Below are 21661 nucleotides of genomic sequence, written 5' to 3' on the forward strand. Positions count from 1 at the left end.
ACAGTAGGGCTTTCCGCCTTCCTCCCTCTAGGATCTCAACTTCTCCAATCTCCTCGAGTAAATCCGACAACACAGAGCAGGTTTAGGACTGAGGAGAAGAGAATTAATCGGAGCCATGGAAACGGCGGAGCGGAGGGAACGTGGGAGAGGAGGGTGGGCAGGAGGGGTAGACACCCTCCCCTGACGACTGCGCGAGGGCGCTCCGAGGATCACGTCACGCACCTCAGATGACGTCACGACCGTGACACGCGGGTGACGCCGTTGCCGCGGCGACTTCCAGTCGTCTCCGCCCCCTGCCCCCGCCCCTTCCCCCCGGCCTAGCGTCCTTCCCCCAATCCCCTCAGGCTCAGCTGCGCCGGGGGCCGCAGGCCGGTTCCCGAGGTGGCCCAGGCGCCGTCCCACCGCCGACGCCGCCCGGGCCGCCCGGGCCGTCCCTCCCCGCTGCCCCCCGTCCTCCGCCTCCGCCTCCCCCCGCCCTCAGCCTCCCTTCCCCCTCCCCGCCCAGCAGCGGTCGCTCGGGCCCGGCTCTCGGTTATAAGATGGCGGCGCTGAGTGGCGGCGGCGGCGGCGGCGGCGGTGGCGCGGAGCAGGGCCAGGCTCTGTTCAACGGGGACATGGAGCCCGAGGCCGGCGCCGCGGCCTCTTCGGCTGCGGACCCCGCCATTCCCGAGGAGGTGAGTGGCGGCGCACCCTGCACCCCTCCGGTCTCGGGGCTCGGCTGACTGGTGTTTTTTGGGGGGAAAGAGGTGGCGGTGGGGGCTCCGGTTGCCCTCAGCCACCTTCTCGGGGCTCTGCGGGCTGAGACACTGGCTTTCCCCACCTGTCCCTCCCCGCCAGGCAGGAGCTCGCTACGTAAACACACACAATGGCCCAGGGGGGGTTTCCCTGGTCCGCGCTCTGGGCTTGGGGGATTCGGGCAGCCGTGGTGGAGCAGGAGGCTATCTATAGGGGGCGAGACTCGGGGTTGGTCCGAGAAGGTCACGGCTGGCTGAAGGTAGCCAGCCTCGCATCTCCTGGATGTTTTCTTTATTTTTGGTGGTGGTGGTGGAGGGGAACCTGGGGCCGGCATCCTGGTGAAATACCTGGGTTAGTAGCCGGGGCCGGGACCCCAGCCCAAGTTAACGTTGTGTGTAATTATTACATGGTCACGGTGAAGATGGGCGCATCATTCTCTCTTTAACTCTCCCCGACTCTGCCCCTTTTCAGGCCGCTGCCCTCCCGCCGCTTCTCTACTTGTTAGGGCGGAGGGGAGGATTTCTCGTCACCTGTTTTAACCAGCTAATGGTTTTGATCTAGCCTCTACTTTTTCAATCCTAAGTGCCAGTGTTTCCGTTCTTTCTTCCATCCCGACCTCAGACCCCCGGTTCCTAATGTTTGCAGTGTCGCCAGCTGGTAACCCCCATCCCAATTCCACCTGCCTCCCCGCTCCTTTGCCAGTGGTCGGACCTGCCTGCTCCTAACCTCAGTTTCTACTTAAGACGATTTTTGCAGCCTTCTTGTCTTAGTCTTGTTGAGGCCCTCTACTTCATTCCCCTGCTCCGTAACATGTTACGGTCACAAATCCTTCTGGACACTTTGGAACTACTTACTTTCTGAATCCTGAAGCTGTCAAGATTCCGTCAGATTTCACTTGCTTTCCTGGCACCTTTTAGTCCGTCATCCGTTGTGCATCCACACCTCTTTGTTTATTCCTACCTGTGGTTTTTAAATAGGTGTGATTGATTTCTTTCTGTCCCATTTTTTTTTTTTCTTTTACTTCTTTAGTCCTTCCATCTCTCAGCCACTGTTTATTTTAGCCTCTTATCACCTTGTCAGATTACTTTCTTTACATTTGGGGTTTTATTATGTAAAATGTATTACATAAAATAATACACTGTATTATCCTTTCCAAATAATGAGATAATGTGTGGTATGATAACTGTGCTTTATAATTATTGATTAGATAATGTGATTTAACGCCATTGACTTTGCTCAAAGTTCTTTCCTTCGTACTACAGCACTTACATTTTATTTCCCAATTCTCATAACGTCTCATTCTTTCTTCTGTCTATGCAGTTCTCTTTTTCCTGCTTCATCATCTTTACTTTGAGATTCATCCCATATGCTTTTACTCTGTTCAGTATCAGTTTGTTCACAATACTGTTTTTGATTCTCTTACACCACTTGCATCTGTGCCCAAGATGCGTTCTGTACTACCATTTGATCTCATCTTAAAATTCTCATTTGTATATAGCTATAAATATATATTATAAAAAATACTGGGCATGGGTTATGAATTGTAATTTTCTAATTTTAACATTGTTTTTGTTGAGAACTTTGTTTCCGAATTATATAAATATCTCTATATAGATATATGTGATGTGTGTATGTATATATATGTGTGTGTGTGTATCCTTTACACCACTTCCCATTTACTTTTCTGTTTGCATTTCTGCTCAGATCAGTTTCCTCTAATATCTGTTCATTTCCTCTAGTTTCTTGGATTTTAAGGACAGTGGTCATCCCTTCTTCCATTTCCTAGTTCATTCCATTTTCCTTGTCCGCAGTTGCCATTCATTCTGCTTTGTTTCCTGGCTTTTGGTACTTAACTTGCTGAAGCTTCCTCTTGTCTTCCCCACACCTCCACATTCCTTCTTATTTATAAACAACTTTGTTCCGTTGACATGGAAATTTATTTTTAGAATACATTGTTTTTAATGGATAAATACTTGGGGTCACATCTGCTGTCTATTTTTTCCATGAATCGGATATGCCTTTGTCTTACTCCTCACAGGTGCCTCTAGGCTTGCTTTACTTTGTAGCGCTTGTGTGGTTTTGTTGAATTGCATCCTGAAGAATGGTAAGATTAACGGGGCTTCCCTGGTGGCTCAGATGTTAAAGAATCTGCATGCAATGCAGGAGACCTGGGTTCAATCCTTGGGTCGGGAAGGTCCCCTGGAGAAGGGAATGGCCACCCACTCCGGTGTTCTTGCCTGGAGAATCCCATGGATAGAACCTGGCAGGCTACAATCCATGAAGTCACAGAGTCAGACTGGCCTGAGCGACTGACACTTTCTCTTTCTATGAAATTGTATTTCTGATTGTAACATTATTTTCATTGAGAACTTTGTTTCAAAATTATTAGAACAGTTTGCAGTGATACAGAGAAATTTTTTGTTAAGTACATTGTCTGCTATTTTATTTGAAAGGGCCAGATTGTTTGAGCTCTACTCTGAAGATTCTGACTCAGTAGGTGAGAGCTAGGGCCATGAGCTTCTGTATTTGGCATATTTCCTGGGCAGTTCTCATGTGCCAGTACTTGAGAACTTCTAGGCTAGATGAATTCAAGTTTAAATTGGTAATAATTGGAAAAGATATTAGTATCTCTTGAAACCATAAGTATACTCTTAACTAATTTTCAGTAGAAGTGTTTCCCCCTGCCTCCTCCACCGAAGTTTTTATGGCTAGTGATGAATAGTAGTTTTTCCTCCATATTTTCCTGTAAGAGCTTATAATAAATGTATTTGACTGGGGGAGGGGAGAGTAAAGGGTTAAAAACAAATCTCTTTTCAATATAAATATCAGTGTTATAGATGATAGAATAAATTCCTCCAAAAAATAATTTTAAATTTGAAGTTGGCTTACTGTCATCTTTTAAACTGTCTTCCTTATATGCACTTAAGGAGATAATGTTATGATTGTCAAGTGCATAGAACGAAATGAAAGAAAGTGTCTAAAGAATTACCTTACTTGACAGTAAAATACAGATTTTTAAAAGTTTCTCAGGAAAAACACATTTATTATTGAAAAATTAGAAAAATATAAGTGCAAAAAATTTTGGAAAATTATCTGTAATCTTGCCACTAAGATATAATTACTATAAAACATTTTAGTGTATATACATACACTCTTTTTTAATGCTTGCATAATATAATATATGTGGTTTTGTAATATTTTTAAACAGCATCATAAAAGATTTAACATATAGTGTGATTTTAACAATTTTTATGTTTTTAATTTAAAAAATTTTGCTGTCAGACATCTTGAACATAGAATGTAGATTTAGTTTTTTAAATTATGTTGGTAAGTGAACAAATTCCATGTCCTGTATTTGTATTACTTTGTAGAAGCTCAAAATAGAATATTCTGATAAATGACAGGAGCTTATTAAATATTTATCAAATAAATGTGCTTTTACTTTTGGCATTAAACATTTACTTCTAACCATTTATAGTTCCCTGATGTTACTTTCTTTCTATGACCATATGGTATAGTATGGGACATTTTGACAATATGGTATAAAAATGTTTTGTTTTTTTTTTAATGTGTTATGCCAGGGTATGATATTTATTAACCATTCCTCTTACAGTGTATTTTTGTAGAAAGGAGCCTCTTACAATCACATGACAATTAAAATTGTATTGTTTTCAAGATCTGTTATCACTAACCTTGGTTAAACTGTGTAATTATAATAATACATTGACTAAGTAGTATTCTGGGATAGTATGTCCTTTATAATGAGGTTCAGTGTGTTAAAATACATTTTTGTGAATTACGCCAAACCAGGTTGAATTGCATCATACTTTTAAAAAGTGTTAGGCCCGCTAAACTTTGTGTTTCTACAGTTCTGACTATTGCTGTATGAACTTGTTAAGATAACATTTCAAAGTAGACAAAACATGCCTGTTTGTTAAAACCATAAAATAACTGTGTCTTTGGTGTTTTTAGCATTCCCTTTCTGTAGTCTTTCTTACCGTTTAATGAACTCCTTCCTTTCGGCGCCACTCACCTCTTATTTTATTTAGAAATTTTCTGACATCTGTCACTTATGTATGCTGACTATTAAAGGAATTGATAGTAAATGGACAAGAAAGAAACTTTGAAACTGAGTACTCAAATCCTTGAATGTAGTAAAACCTAAAAGCAACTTGATTTAATTGTATTTAGATAATAGGCTAGAAAAATTATATTAAGACTATAGGCTAAAGAAGTCTGATTTATTTTGATTCCCTATTTCTGGCTTTACTGTTGAGGGAGCGATCGGGTCATAACAAATGGAAACCTAGGCTCTAGGAGTGCTAGGGAAGAAAGGGAGGGAGCTTTGTTAGCATTTGTATACTGCTTTGTTAGCGTTTTCTAAGACCTGATGCTTACCTTGTTGAAGAATGAAGCATTTATTTTAGTGTTCTTTTTTTCTCCAACCATAAAGCTCTTTTTCTCCTTTAGAAATGCAAAAGTGCATTTTCCCCCTTGACATCTTGATATTAATTTAGCTGGTACTTAGTGAACATTTTGTGTCATCTTCCTCTTTTATGAAATTCAGTATGTTCCCTTGCTTCCTAAATTTCTGCCTCAAATTGTCATTCAGATAAACCTTTAGAGTCAGTGGCTTTTACTAAATTTTTCTTCCTCAGAAGTTGAATTGTTTTGAGTCCTTTTACTCATTCTTTGTCTAGTTCGTCTGAATTGGTTATCCTGTAAAGTCAGGATTGGCAGTAGCTATACAGCTTCTGGATTCAAAATGGATGAGCCTGTTGAGGAGCTTTTCTGTTTTGTAAACAATGCTTACATGGTCATAACGTTATAGATAAGAACCAAAAATCTAGCCTTATTTCTTCTGTTCCTTCCTTAAATATTTGGTGGCGGCATTGACATATTCTGGGAAGTGGTTTTTATTTTTCAGTTTTCTTTTGTCCACCAATCTAATTTACTGTCGCATAATTAGCACGGTAGTCAGAAGAAACTTTAATACAGCCTCTACTCTAACATTAAGCAATTATTTTTTTCTCCCCTCTATCCTCTGAGATTATTTTGGTTTCCATGATTTCTCTTGGGTTTAAAAAACTGTTATTCTTGTTTCCCCCCATATCAGGACTGTGCTTATAGAGGCAAAGAGATGCTCAATAACATTACATTTCTTTCTGGGTTCTGGGAATGCCCTTGATAAAGAATATAAAAATTGCTCTGAACTCAGTTAACTTTATATCTTCTGGAAGCTCTGTAACGTGAAATGAAACATCATTTTTATTCTTGTAATATAGCTGCAATTATTGACAGCACTTTGGGGACAAATGTGCCATAAGATTGTGGTTTTACAATTACTATAGAGCTCTAGTACTGTTTTTAAAAACACATTAGCGCTGTAAGAAATGTAGATTTTTGAGTTGCTCTAATATCCATATACATGAAGCAGTTTTTGACTCTTTTGTACATTTTTTTATCCTCATCTGGCACATAGGTACTCAGATATTTAGTGAAAGAATTGGTTAATGTGTACAAAACAGGGAATATAAGCCAGTATCTTATAGTAACTTTAAATGGAGTACAATCTATAAATTTTTTGCATTATTGTGTTGTACACCTGAAACTAATATAATAGTGTAAATCAACTATATCTCAGTTAAAAGAAGATTTTTTTAAAGAATTGGTGAATGAAACCCTGTTAGGTATGGTGCACTTGGATTTTCTGTACCATTCATTTCTCTTTTTTTAATGCTACTCATAAAATCAGTTTATTAGATTGACAACCACATGGTTGGAACAATTTGTTTTGAGGGTATTAGGGACCTTCTACAGAGCTTACCTCAAGGCTCTATTTAGTCCCACTATACTTTAACTGTTGAAATTCTTCATTTATCTGCATTAGGCATTGATCTCCTTGAAAGAAAAGGAGTTGATGGCTGTAAAAATTTTAGAGCTACTGTTCATGGAAGAGAGATTTGTGCTGACATGAATCTTCCCAAGTGTAGTAATCTGTGTAGAAGATTTTCGGCAACTTGTGTTTAAGGCAGCAATCAGCTGACTTCTGTGTAAAGGGTCAAGTGATAAATATTTTAGGTACTGTGTTTCTAACTGCTCTGTCTCTGTTACAAAGACTGAACACTCAATGATTGTATTGTAGCATAAAATCAGCTAATAGACTGTGTAAATGAATAAGTGTGACTGTGTTCCAGTGAAGCTTATTTATGGACACTGAAATTTGACTGTGTCATGAAATATTATTTTCTTTTTTTTCATTGAAAAATGTAAAAACATTCTTGACTTGTGAGCTGTACAAAAAACAGCTAGGGTGGGGGCAGATTTAGTTCATGGGCCAAAGTTTTCTACTTAGTCTAATGGAGACTGAGTAGATCATATTTGAGGTTCTGAAGTTAAGGTGTGATTTAGAGTTCTGTAAGTTTTTAAAAGTCAGGTTTATTGGGTTATAATTCACACATACTATAATGTACCATTTTAAACACACAACTTGATAAGTTTTGACAAATGTGTATAGTCATGTAACTACTGCCACAATCAAGGTAAAGAACATTTCCATCAAAAGTTCCCTAATTCCTCTTTTCATTCATTTTCCCAGCTACACTACTGCCAGTCTTGACAAACACTGAGCTGACTTCTAGCTTTGCCTTTTCCAAAGTCATAAATGGGGAATCATACAGTATATGTTACCATGTATTTGGTGTCTTTCATTTAGTTTGATTTTTTTTTTAAGTTGAAGTTTTTTTTCCTCTAACTTAAGCCACTTAGAAGTTTTAAGTCTTTTGTTTTTATGTTTTATTTTATGTATTTATTTATGTTTTTGACCGCTTCAGGTCTTAGGTGTGGCATGCAGGATCTTCGTCGCAGTGCGGGCTTTCTAGTGCTGGTGTGCGAGCTCTAGAGTGCTGCGTGCTCAGCAGCTGCAGTGCATGGGCTGAGTGGCTGTGGACCAGGGATTGAACCCATGGCCCCTGCATTACGAAGTGAATTCTTAACCATTGGACCACCAGGGAAGTCCCTAGTTTGGTATTTTTGAGATTCACTCATGTTTTTGGCATGTATCAGTAATTGGTTTCTGTTTATTGCTTAGCAGCAGCGTATGGATGTTGCGCATTTACCAGTTGATGGGTAGCAGGGTTCTTTCTAGTTTTTAGCAGTTATAAATAAGGTTGCCAGAAATGTTGGGTTCAGGTTTATGTGTGGACGCTGGGTTTTTTATTTCTCTAGTAAGGAGCTAGAACTTGGATTAATGGATCATATGGTAGGTGTATATTTAATTTTATAGGAAACTGTCAAACTTTTCTAAAGCAGTAATACCATTTTGCATTGCCACTCACAATGAATGAGAGTTCCAAACTTTATCCTTGTCAACCCTTGGATTATCAGTCTTGTTAGTTTTAGCAGTTCTAATATGTATGCAGTAGTAGCTCGTTGTGGTTTTAATTTGCATTTTCCTAATGATTAATGATATTTGACATCTGTTTATATGCTTAGTTCCATTCAGTTCAATCGCTCAGTCGTGTCCGACTCTTTGTGACCCCATGGACTGCATTACGCCAGGCCTCCCTGTCCATCACCAACTCCCGGAGTTTACCCAAACCCATGTCCATTGAGTCAGTGACGCCATACAACCATCTCATCCTCAGTCATTCCGTTCTCTTCCTGCCCTCAATCTTTCCCAGCATCAGGGTCTTTTCAGATGAGTCAGCTCTTCGTATCAGGTGATGGAAGTATTAGAGTTTCAGCTTCAACATGAGTCCTTCCAAAGAACACCCAGGACTGATCTCCTTTAGGATGGACTGGTTGGATCTCCTTGCAGTCCAAGGGACTCTCAAGAGTCTTCTCCGACACTACAGTTCAAAAGCATCAATTCTTTGGCACTCAGCTTTCTTTATAGTTCAAGTCTCACATCCGAACATGACTACTGGAAAAACCATAGCCTTGACTGGATGGACCTTTGTTGGCAAAGTAATATCTCTGCTTTTTAATATGCTGTCTGGGTGGTCATAACTTTTCTTCCAAGGAGTAAGCATCTTTTAATTTCATGATTGCAGTCACCATCTGCAGTGCTTTTGGAGCCCCCCAAAATAAAGTCAGCCACTGTTTCCACTGTTTCCCCATCTGTTTCCCATGAAGTGATGGGACTGGATGCCATGATTTTAGTTTCTGAATGTTGAGCTTTAAACCAACTTTTCACTCTCTTCTTTCACTTTTATCAAGCGGCTCTTTAGTTCTTCGCTTTCTGCCATAAGGGTCGTATCATCTGCATATCTGAGGTTATTGATATTTCTCCCACCAATCTTGATTCCAGCTTGTGCTTCATCCAGCCTAGCGTTTCTCATGATGTACTCTGCATATGAGTTAAATAAGCAGGGCGACCATATACAGCCTTGACGTAATCTTTTTCCTATTTGGAACTAGTCTGTTGTTCCATGTCCAGTTCTAACTTGGTTCCTGACCTGCATACAGATTTCTCAAGAGGCAGCTCAGGTGGTCTGGTATTCCCATTTCTTTCAGAATTTTCCACAGTTTATTGTGATCCATACAGTCAAAGGCTTTGGCATAGTCAATAAAGCAGAAATAGATGTTTTTCTGGAACTCTCTTGCTTTTTCGATCATCCAGCGAATGTTGGCAATTTGATCTCTGGTTCCTCTGCCTTTTCTAAATCCAGTTTGAACATCTGGAAGTTCACAGTTCGTGTATTGTTAAAGCCTGGCTTGGAGAATTTTGAGCATTACTTTACTAGCGTGTGAGATGAGTGCAATTGTGCAGTAGTTTGAGCATTCTTTGGCATTGCCTTTCTTTGGGATTGGAATGGAAACTGACCTTTTCCAGTGCTGTGGCCACTGCTGAGTTTTCCAAATTTGCTGGCATATTGCGTGCAGCACTTTCAGAGCTTCATCTTTTAGGATTTGAAATAGCTCAACTGGAATTCCATCACCTCCACTAGCTTTGTTCGTAGTGATGCTTCCTAAGGCCCACTTGACTTCACATTCCAGGATGTCTGGCTGTAGGTGAGTGATCACACCATCGTGATTATCTTGGGTCATGAAGATCTTTTTTGTACACTTCTTCTGTGTATTCTTGCCACCTCTTCTTAATATCTTCTGCTTCTGTTAGGTCCATACCATTTTTGTCCTTTATTGAGCCCATCTTTGCATGAGATGTTCCCTTAGTATCTCGAATTTTCTTGAAGAGATCTCTAGTCTTTCCCATTCTATTATTTTTCTCTGTTTCTTTGCACTGATCACTGAGGAAGACTTTCTTATCTCTCCTTGTTATTCTTTGGAACTCTGCATTCAAATGGATCTTTCCTTTTCTCCTTTGCTTTTCACTTCTCTTCTTTTCACAGCTATTTGTAAGGCCTCCTCAGACAGCCATTTTGCTTTTTTGCATTGCTTTTTCTTGGGGATGTCTTGATCCCTTTCTTCTGTACAATGTCACAAACCTCCAACCATAGTTCATCAGGCACTGTGTCTATCACATCTAGTCCCTTAAATCTATTTGTCATTCACTTGCTCATATATTTTCTTTGGTAAAGTAGCCATTCAGATCTTTTTATGTAGTTTTTACCTTCTTTTTATGGAGTTGTAAGAATGTTGTATACATAACCTGGATACAAGTTCTTTGTTTCAGACATGTGTTTTGTACATGCCTCCCAGTCTGTGGCTTGTCTTTTCATTTTCCTAAATGTTCTTTGAAGAGTAGAAATTTTGTTTTTGATGAAATAAAATTTATCAATTTTTTATTTTATGTTTCATGCATTCTGTGTCCTACCCAGTATATATTTGCTCAACTTAAGTCTGTAAAATTTTCTCCCATGTTTTCTTCTATAAATTTTACAGTTCTGGCTTTTACATTTCGGTCTGTGATCCTTTTGGAGTTAATTTTTCTATATACTGTGAAGTAAGGGTTAAAGTTTGGTCATTCTTTTTCATATGGATATCCAGTTTTTCACCTTCCTTGAAGAGACTAACCTTTTTCTGTTGAATTACCTTGGCACCTCTATTTAAATCAGTTGATTGTATTTGAGTTTTATGCTTTATTGACCTATATGTCTCTTCTTTGCCTGGTACCACACTGTCTTGATTACTCTAGCTTTTTTTTTAAAGTTGATTTATTTATTTGACTACAGCAGGTCTTCACTGTGGATGCAGGTTCTTGAGTTGTGGCATGCAACTTCCTGGTTGCAGCATGTGGATCTAGTTCCCTGACCAGGGATCGAACTCTGGCCTCCTGCATTGAGGGCGTGGAGTCTTAGCCACTGGACCACCAGGGAAGTCCCTGATTACTCTAGCTTTATAGTTCAGTCTTAAAATTAGGTAGATCCAGTTTGTAGGATTTTTAGAACTTTAAAATTTGATTTTTAAAGTTATTTTGTGCTATTGTATTTTTTGACAGGACAGGATTCATAATTTTTTCCCAGTTCTCAAAGGTGTCTTCTATCCAAGAAAAGTTTAAACTCACTGTAGTATATAGTTAACACATCCCTTCCTTGATTTATTTGGTGGAGAGGTTGTGAAAAGTGGCAGATACAGAAAACGTGTTTCATCCAAAATTAACTTCATAAGAAATGAAGAAAATATCTTAGTAGGTGGCACCAGAAGGTCAACAGTGTCCTTTTTTTTTTTTTTGACCTACATTTCAAAAATATTAACTCTATAATCAAGATATGTATAGGTGAAAGTGAATATGTTAAGTTGTTTTTTCACCAAAAAAGTTATGGAAAATGTCAATCAGGTGTTTGGAGTTACTAGTTTATAATACTAGCTGTGTTATTCTCCATCTTCACTGTGAGTTTTTCCATTTGAAATCTATGTCATGTTCTATGATGTTCCAGAATTAGCACCTTTATTACTCTTAGAGTCATCATTAAATTGTTTCTACTCAGGATAAGCATATAGTGATGGTTGGTCATATTTCTTCCTTTTTCATTGGGACCCATAGGACCTATTACCTTGTTTGAAATTACAATGGTGGTAGCTTTTTGTTCCATAGCCTGAAGGGCTTCCCTGCAATGTAAAATGATAGTTGTAGTCATTATTTTCACTTAAGAATTATGAATACATTACCTGATTTTTTTTTTCTTAGTTTCCTTGTGAAGGAAGGAAAACTTAAGACTTAAACATCAGTGAAAGTCTTGAAATACCTGACTTAGTACAGGGTCTTGTGACAGTTGGGAGGGTAGACTATTCAGGCTTCTGTTCATGTTGTAGGTTCAGTTCAGTTCAGTCGCTCAGTCATGTCCAACTTTTTGTGACCCCATGAATTGCAGCACACAAGGCCTCCCTGTCCATTACCAACTCCCAGAGTTTACCCAAACTCACATCCATTGAGTCAGTGATGCCATCCAGCCATCTCATCCTCTGTCGATTCCTCCTCCTCCTGCCTTCAATCTTTCCCAACATCAGGGTCTTTTCAAATGAGTCAGCTCTTTGCATCAGGTGGCCAAAATATTGGAGTTTCAGCTTCAACATCAGTCCTTCCAATGAACACCCAGGACTGATCTCCTTTAGAATGGACTGGTTGGATCTCCCTGCAGTCCAAGGGACTCTCAAAAGTCTTCTCCAACACCACAGTTCAAAAGCATCGATTCTTTGGCGCTCAGCTTTCTTCACAGTCCAACTCTCACACCCATACATGACTACTGGAAAAACCATAGCCTTGACTAGACAGACCTTTGTTGGCAAAGTAATGTCTCTGCTTTTGAATATGCTTTCTAGGTTGGTCATAACTTTCCTTCCAAGGAGTAAGTGTCTTTTAATTTCATGGCTGCAATCACCATCTGCAGTGATTTGGAGCCCAAAAAAATAAAGTCTGACACTGTTTTCCACTGTTTCCCCATCTGTTTCCCATGAAGTGATGGGACCAGATGCCATGATCTTCGTTTTCTAAATGTTGAGCTTTAAGCCAACTTTTTCACTCTCCTCTTTCACTTTTCATCAAGAGGCTCTTTAGTAGTAGTATCTGGCTACTTTGCAAATTTTGAAATGGCACTTACAGGGAGAGAGAACCACAACATTTTTGGAGACTATTTTGAACTGTTGTTCCAAAATCAATGTGTTTTAAAAAAGTATGTGTCTCCTTACTGTAAAAAAAAATGCCTTGTGTTTAAATTGAGAAATACTCTACTTTTGTTTTATATTTTTCTTTTACTAAATATATAACCTTTAAAGTAATAACACCAGAAAAATTTGACTTTATTTCCAGAATGGCTTAAATTAAATTTTAGGATGCTTTGAATTAGTCACTTACCTTTGAGTATTCGAAACAGTTTAAAATATTGCTTGGGGGTTATTCCTCTGTTGACCTAAGATTTTTATACTGTATTTGCTGCATTACAGTACTTATTTTGCAAAGTAAATTTCTGTTTGTATTTATAGATGTGCTTTATTAAAGGAGTTTACTAGCTCCAGCAGTGATATTGTAAATAGTTATTAGAACTTCTATTTTACTTTTTTCCCACGTTGGGTCTAATCCCATTTTGTCCATTTTAAAGTTTGTACTCTCTACCTAGAAATCTCTCCGAAGTATAGAGGGAAAAAAACCCCAACAGTTACTAATTTGAGTTTTGTTTTTAAAGAGTTCTTCGTAGCATAATTTCTGGTCATGTATGAAGGTAATTTAATTTCCATTTATTATTTAGAAAAAAAATCCTACCTTTTCCATGAGTCCCAAACAATTACTGCCTTCCTATTTTTTTTTTTACTATGAAAAGATGAAGAACTATTGTTAATTGTTCCTACATAACTCAGAATTAATTTTTTACACATCACATTACTAAATTTCCGTGGGAATAGTGTCAGAAGTTTGAGCAAACTCTGGGAGATAGTGAGGGCCAGGGAATCCAGACGTTCTGCAGTTCATGGGGTCACAAAGAGTTGGACATGATTGAGCGACTGCACAATAACAGGTGTCAGAGAACTTCAGATAGGGAAGACTTTATGATTTAGTATAGTCCTTACATTCCTATTCTGCAACTACTGAAAATGTTCATTTCGTCTTAGTTTTTACATGCTTGCTTCTACAATGTGAAATGTTCTGCCCGTATATTCTTTCTGCGTGTCTTCTCACTTTAAGAGTAAATTACACAATCTAAAAGTTTCATTATGCATAAAGATTTAGTGCAGTGTAACGTTTTGGTGGGTTTATTGCAGATGATTTTTCTACTACTGAATTTGGCACTTCAGTTGCTATATGTATTTAGGAATCAAACTTTTAGTTATTGGTTATCATGAATGGGTACTTGAGACAAAAGTTTAATCCTGAAGTCATAACTATTCGGTGTCATAGCCATTCATACACTGCTTGGTTTTCACTGGCAGTTCTTGATCCCCATCCTGCCCTTCTTCATGCTATGTACTGAACTTGTAAGTGGATAACAAGGGTGGCGTGAGAATACATACAAGCCTTCACAGAATTATAGTTGTGTTATTTTTATGCCAATTTTTGGGACAAAGATAAATATATTCGAAATTTTGCTTTCAGATATCTTTATGGCATTTTTAAAGAATGTCCAATGACATACTTTAGCACAGGGCTCTAGTTGTCAAAAACTTCTGGTTAGTTCTTAAAGTAGGACTGATGATTGACCTAGTAGAACTGTTTCAGTGTTGCCAATATTCCATTAACGTTATCTTTAAACCACTGTTGAATTAAAGAAATTTAAAGTGCCAGCATATTGGTATTTTCAGTAAACCTTTCATAAGAGTGAGGTAACTTCTCTGTATGAGAGTAGAAAGACTATATATCATGGCTTTATAGGAAGAATGGTAAGCATTAGGACTTGTGTTTTGGCATTTTTAAAGCTATTGTCCACCATTTGCATTGTCATCCTTCCAAAACTACATTGATAAATTTTGTATTGAGTCATTTTACAGGACAATAGGTATTTATGTATTCAATAAATATTTGAATTTCTACTGTGCCAGGTAGTAATCTAGCTGCTTAGTGCATTTAAAACCAAAACAATGCAAATATCTCTCCTTATCTAGCTTACATTCTGGTGTAGGGGTGTGTGTGTGTGTATGGAGAGACACACACACACACTCATAAAAAAAATTTTATAGTATGTTTGAAGGTAGTAAGTACTATGGAAAAATGAAAGAGCAGGTAAAGTTTGGGGATTAGGTAGCAATTTAAAATAGAGGTAGGTAGGACCTTGTCTGAAAAGGGTGACATTTGAGCAAAGATTTTAGGAGGGCAGAGAAAAATGTATCAGAAGAACCAAGATCAAAGGTTCTGAGCCAGGGATGTACCTTGCCTGTTTAAAAAACGGTAAGGATGCGAGAGCTGCTGAAGTGCCTTGAGGAAGGGAGGTGAATAGTAGGATGAAATCTAAGAGGTCTTGAAGCAGCAGTGGGGACATGACCACAGGCCATGTGAGGAGTTTGACTTTAAGTGAAATAAGTAGCAGTCCAGAGCTGAGTGCTATGATCTGACTTATGTGGAAATAGGAATGCTCTGATGGCTATGGGGGCAATAGGTTGTAAAGGGCAAGGATGGACACAAGGGAGCCAGGGAGGAGCCTCTTCCAGTCCTCTAAGGCAGTGGCTTACTAGATTGGTAGCAGTAGAAGTCTTGGGAAGTGGTCAGAGTTTGGACATTTTGAAAGTAGAGCTAACAGAATTTATTGATAGATTGAAGGTGAGATGTGCAAGAAAGAGAGGTGTCATGGGAAAGGGGAGGGTTCAGATTAAGAATTCAGTTTTAAGGATGTTAAGTTTGAAATACCTATTAGGTGTCCAAAATGTTGAGTAAGCATTTGGTACATGAGTCTGGAATTTGAGAGTGAGGTCCAGTGGCAGAGACTGTTCACCATATCTATGTCTTATTTGCTTTGAGTATAAAGACAATAGTCCCTTGTAGTTAGCTGTGATCGTGTGATTAAGTTCAGGCTAATGCTATGGTTTTTCCAGTGGTCATGTATAGATGTGAGAGTTGGACTGTGAAGAAAGCTGAGCGCTGAAGAATTGATGCTTTTGAACTGTGGTGTTGGAGAAGACTCTTGAGAGTCCCTTGGACTGCAAGGAGATACAACCAGGCAATCCTAAAAGAGATCAGTCCTGAATATTCACTGGAAGGACTGATGCTGAAGCTGAAACTCCAGTACTTTGGCCACCTCATGCGAAGAGTTGACTCATTGGAAAAGACTCTGATGCTGGGAGGGATTGGGGGCAGGAAGAAAAGGGGACAACAGAGGATGAGATGGCTGGATGGCATCACTGACTCGATGGACGTGAGTCTAGGTGAACTCCGGGAGTTGGTGATGGACAGGGAGGCCTGGCGTGCTGCAGTTCATGGGGTCGCAAAGAGTTGGACATGACTGAGCGACTGAACTGAACTGAATGTAATATGAGCACAAGTGATGTGCACACATTCTAGGTCTAGGCCATACCATCGTCTTCATCTGGTTTTTCCCTTCTGGCCTGCTGGAACAGAGGTGATCTTTAAGGAAAGTTGTAAACCGTGTGTTGTAAATGGTAGATTGTCCATCAGTCTAGATAAGAACCATCTTGCCAACCTGTTTAGCCACCTAGTGCTACTAGATGAGTAAGAAATAAATACCATGAGTTTGAGTCCTTATACCTTTAAGATGTATTTGTTGTAACAGCTAACCTTAAATTTGGGCATTTAGGTGTTTTTGTTTTTTTAGAGTCAGTGTCACTGCTTACTCATCCTAGGAGCTTTATTATTCCACAAATCTTATTTTCACTTTGTATCTGATTTTTTTTTAAAAATCAAGATATTTCCCTCCATGACTAACCCACTTCACCACTCAGCCAGAGAATCCATTCCAATGTTCACTAAATTACATTAAAATTTTTTTTCTTACATCAAATTAGTTTTATTTTCTCTCAATTTTTATCGGGGGCTTCCTTAGTGGCTTGAATGGTAAAGAATCTGCCTGCAATGCAGGATACCCAAGCTTGATCCCTGGATTGGGAAGATCTCCTGGAGAAGGGAATGGTAACCCACTCCAGTATACTTGCCTGGAAAATCCCATGGACAGAGGAGCCTAGTGGGCTACAGTCCATGGGATCGCGAAGAGTTGGACACGACTAAGTGACTAATTTACTCACTTATAGTTGCTTTACAGTGTTGTGTTAGTTTCTGCTGTGCAGCAAAGTGAATCAGTTATGTGTTTACATAGATTCACTCTTTTTTAGATTTCCTTCCCATTTAGGTCACCACAGAGCACTAAGTAGAGTTCCCTGTGCTGCACAGTAGGTTCTCATTTGTTCTTTGTTGTTCAGTCGCTAAGTTGTGTCCGACACTTTGCAACCCCGTGGACTCCAGCACATCAGGCTTCCCTGTCCTTTCCCATCTCCTGGAGTTTGCTTAAACTCATGTCCATGGAGTCTGTAATACCATCCAACCATCTCATCCTCTGTTGCCCCTTTCTCCCTCCTGCCCTCGGTCTTTCCCAGCATCGGGGTCTTTTCCAGTGAGCCAGCTCTTTGCATCACGTGGCCAAAGTATTGGAGCTTCAGCTTCAGAATCAGTCATTCCAATGACTATTCAGAGTTGATTTCCTTTAGGATTGACTGGTTTGATCTCCATGCTGTCCAAGGAACTCTGAAGAGTCTTCTCCAACACCACAGTTCAAAAGGATCAGTTCTTCAGCGCTTAGCCTTCTTTGTGGTCCAACTCTCACACCCCTATGTGACTACTAGAAAAACCATAGCTTTGATTACATGGACCTTTGTCAGCAGAGTAATGTCTCTGCTTTTTAATATGCTGTCTAGCTTGGTCATAACTTTTCTTCCAAGGAGCAAGCGTCTTTTAATTTCATGGCTGCAATCACCATCTGCAGTGATTTTGGAGCCCAGGAAAATAAAATCTGCCACTGTTTCCACTTTTCCCCCATCTGTTTGCCATGAAATTATGGGACCAGATACCATGATCTTAGTTTTTAGAATGCTGAGTTTCCAGTCAGCTTTTTCACTCTCCTCTTTCACTTTCATCAAGTTTTTAGTTCCTCTTCAGTTTCTGCCATTAGAGTGTTATCATCTGCATGGCTGAGGTTATTGATATTTCTCCTGGCAATCTTGATTCCAGCTTATGTTTCATCAGCCCGGCATTTCCCATGATGTACTCTGCATAGAAGTTAAGTAAGCAAGGTGACAGTATACAGCCTTGATGTACTCCTTTTCCAATTTTGAACCAGTCTGTTGTTCTATATCTGGTTCTAACCGTTGCTTCTTGACCTGCAACAGGTTTCTCAGAAGACAGGTCAGGTGGTCTGGTATTCCCATCTCTTTAAGAATTTTCCAGTTTGTTGTGATCCACACAAAGGTTTTATCATAGTCAGTGAAGCAGAAATAGATGTTTTTCTGGAATTCTCTTGCTTTTTCTGTGATCCAGCAAATGTTGGCAATTTGATCTCTGGTTCCTCTGCCTTTGCAAAATCCAACTGGTACATCTGAAAGTTCTTATTTCACATACTGCTGAAGCCTAGCTTGAAGGATTTTGACCATTTCCTCGCTAGCATGTGAAATGAGTGCGGTTGTATGGTAGTTGGAATATTCTTTGGCATTACCTTTCTCTGGTATTGGAATGAGAACTAACCTTTTCCTGTCCTGTGGCCACTGCTGAGTTTTCCAAATTTGCTGACATATTGAGTGCAGCACTTTAACAGCATCATTTTTAAGGATTTTGAACAGCTGAAATTCCATTGCCTCCACTAACTATGTTCATAGTAATGCTTCTTAAGGCCCACTTGACTTCATATTCCAAAATGTCCAGCTCCAGGTGAGTGACAGCACCATTGTGGTTATCTGGGTTATTAAGACCTTTTTTGTATGGTTCTTCTATGTATTCTTGCTGCCTCTTTTTAATCTCTTCTGCTTCTGTTAGGTCCATACTGTTTCTGTCCTTTATTGTGTCCATCTTTGCATGAAATAGTCCTTTGGTATCTCCAGTTTTGTTGAAGAGATCTCTAGTGTTTCCCATTCTGTTGTTTTCCTCCAGTTCTTTGCACTGTTGACTTTAGAAGCCCTTCTTTTCTCTCCTTGCTATTCTCTGGAACTCTGCATTCAGTTGGATATATCTTTCCCTTTCTCCCTTGCCTTTTGCTTCTCTTCTTTTTTTCAGCTATTTGTAAGGTCTCCTCATTTCTTTTTCTTTGGGATGGTTTTGGTCATTGCCTCCTGTACAATGTTATGAACCTCTGTCCATAGTTCTTCTGGCACTCTGTCTACCAGATCTAATCCCTTGAATCTATTTGTCAGCTCTACTGTATAATCCTAAGGGATTTGATTTAGGTCATACCTAAACAGCCTGGTGGTTTTCCCTCTTTCCTCAATTTAAGCTGGAATTTTCCAATAAGGAGCTTATGATCTGAGCTACAGTTAGCTCTAGGTCTTCTTTTCTCTGACTGTGTAGTTTCTTCATGTTTGGCCGCAAAGAATATAAGCAGTCTGGTTTTGATTGATCATCTAGTGATGTCCGTGTGTAAAGTCATCTCTTGTGTTGTTGGGAAAGGGTGTTTGCTATGCTCAGTGTGTTCTCTTGGCAAAACTCTGTTAGTCTTCGCCCTGCTACATTTTGTACTCCCAAGGCCAAACTTGCTTGTTACTCCAGGTATCGCTTGACTTCCTACTTTTGCATTCCAGTCTCTTGTGATGAAAAGGACCTCTTTTTTTTGGTGTTAGTTCTAGAAGGTCTTGTAAGTCTGCATAAAACCATTTAACTTCAGCTTCTTTGGCATCAGTGGTTGGGGCATAGACTTGGATTACTGTGATATTGAATGGTTTGTTTTGGAAACGAACAGATTATTCTGTCATTTTTGAGATTGCACCCAAGTACTGTATTTTGTACTCTTGTTGACGGTGAGGCTACTCCATTTCTTCTATGGGATTCTTGCCCACAATAGTAGATACAGTGGTCGTCTAAATTAAGTTTGCCTATTCCCATCCAGTTTAGTTCACAGATTCCTAAAATGTCAGTATTCATTCTTGCTGTCTCCTGCTTGACCACATCCAGTTTATCTTGATTCATGGATCTAACAGTCCAGATTCCTGTGCAGTATTGTTCTTTAGAGCATCGAACTTCACTTTTACCACCAGTCACATCCACATCTTATACATAGCAGTGCCCCAGTCTCTGAGTTCATCCCACTCACTCTTCCCTCCTTGGTAACCATACGTTTGTTCTCTACTCTGTGACTCTGTTTCTGCTTTACAAGTAAATTAATCTGTACCATTTTTCTAGATTCCACATATAAGCAATATTATATGATATTTGTTTTTCTCTTTCTAACCTACTTCACTCTGTATGACAGTCCCTGGGTCCATTCACATCTCTGCAAATGGCACTGTTTATTCCTCTTTATGACTAATATTCCATTGTATAGATATGTTCCACATCTTTATCCATTCCTCTGTCAGTCGACATTTAGGTTGCTTCCATGTCCTAGCTATTGTAAATAGTGTTGCAGTTCAGTTCAGTTCAGTCAGTCGTGTCCAACTCTTTGCGACCCCATGAACCGCAGTACACCAGGCCTCCCTGTCCATCACCAACTCCCGGAGTTCACTCAGACTCATATCCATCGAGTCGGTAATGCCATCCAGCCATCTCATCCTCTGTCATCCTCTTCTCCTCCTGCCCCCAATCCTTCCCAGCATCAGAGTCTTTTCCAATGAGTCAACTCTTCGCATGAGGTGGCCAAAGTACTGGAGTTTCAGCTTAAGCATCATTCCTTCCAAAGAACATCCAGGACTGATCTCCTTTAGGATGGACTGGTTGGATCTCCTTGCAGTCCAAGGGACTCTCAAGAGTCTTCTCCCAACACCACAGTTCAAAAGCATCAATTCTTCGGTGCTCAGCTTTCTTCACAGTCCAACGCTCACATCCATACATGACCACAGGAAAAACCATAGTTTTGACTAGACAGACCTTTGTTGGCAATAGTGCTGCAATGAACATCAAATGTATGCATCCTTTCGAATTCTGGTTTCTCTGGATATATCCTAGGAGTGAAATTGCTGGATCATGTGGTAGCTCTATTTTTAGTTTGTTAAGGAACCTCCGTACTGTTCTCTATAATGGCTGAACCAATTTACATTCCCACCAGCAGTGTAGGAAGGGTCCTTTTTTCCCCACACCTTCTCTAGCATTTATTGTTTGTAAATCTTTTGATGATGGCCATTCTAACCAATGATACCTCATTGTAGTTTTGATTTGCATTTCTCTAATAATTGGTGATTTTGAGCATCTTTTCATGTGTTTGTTGGACATCTGTATGTTTTCTTTGGAGAAATGTCTATTTAGGTTTTTCTCATTTTTGATTGTGTTGCTTTTTTTTTTTTTTTTGGTATTGAGCTGCATGAGCTGTTTGTATATTTATTGTTGTTTAGTCGCTAAGTCATGTCCAACTCTTTTGCAATCCCATGGGCTGCAGCCTGCCAGGCTTCTCTCTCCATGGGATTTTCTAAGCAAGAATACTGGAGTGGGTTGTCATTTCCTTCTCCTGGGGATCTTCCCAATGCAAGGATCGAACCCATGTTTCCTGCATTGCAGTTGGACTCTTTACCTTTGAGCCACCAGGGAAGCCCGTTTGTATATTAGGTGGTTTTTAAAGCTGTGAGGTTGATACAGTCATCAAGGGAATGAGCATAGATAGGCAAAAGAAGAGCTCCAAGGTTGGAGAAAATAGGAGGAACTTGAGCAACCAGTGAGGTAGAAAATTAAATGAAGAAAGTTTATTAACAAAGACTAAGGATTTTCCACTCGAGTTAAGGAATGGATGATATTGATGATTTATATAAGAAGATACTGAGGGAGATACTCTGAGTGAGTGAGTTTAAGAGAGAATAGGAGGGTATGGGAAGATTGTGAAGACTTTTCTTACAAAGGGAAAAGAGAAATGGGACCATAGCTAGTGAAAGAGTTGGGGTCATGAGATTTTTTTAATGATGAAAA

General features: G+C 39.6%; 1 protein-coding gene across 19 annotated transcripts in view; it reads left to right on the top strand.

The window, feature by feature from the left end:
• The first annotated feature begins 256 nt into the window (after window positions 1–256).
• BRAF (B-Raf proto-oncogene, serine/threonine kinase) overlaps window positions 257–21661 on the top strand; it is a 168376-nt gene continuing 146971 nt past the window's right edge. For 11 of the 19 annotated variants that reach the window (XR_015161980.1, XR_015161977.1, XR_015161976.1 and 8 more), the window contains exon 1: window positions 278–674. Coding sequence is in view for 11 of the 19 variants with exons in the window: in XM_086395213.1 (XP_086251339.1) it covers window positions 540–674 (135 nt within the window). In the remaining 8 variants the exon portion in view is untranslated. Of the gene's footprint in view, window positions 675–21661 lie in introns of all 19 variants that reach the window. The other 8 variants (XR_015161978.1, XR_015161983.1, XM_086395222.1 and 5 more) reach the window with 3 other exon arrangements.

The sequence above is a fragment of the Bos grunniens genome, chromosome 4 (genome assembly GCF_055505025.1).
Source record: "Bos grunniens cultivar Pamir isolate PY7600 chromosome 4, Bosgru_T2T1.0, whole genome shotgun sequence".
NCBI lineage: Eukaryota > Metazoa > Chordata > Mammalia > Artiodactyla > Bovidae > Bos > Bos grunniens.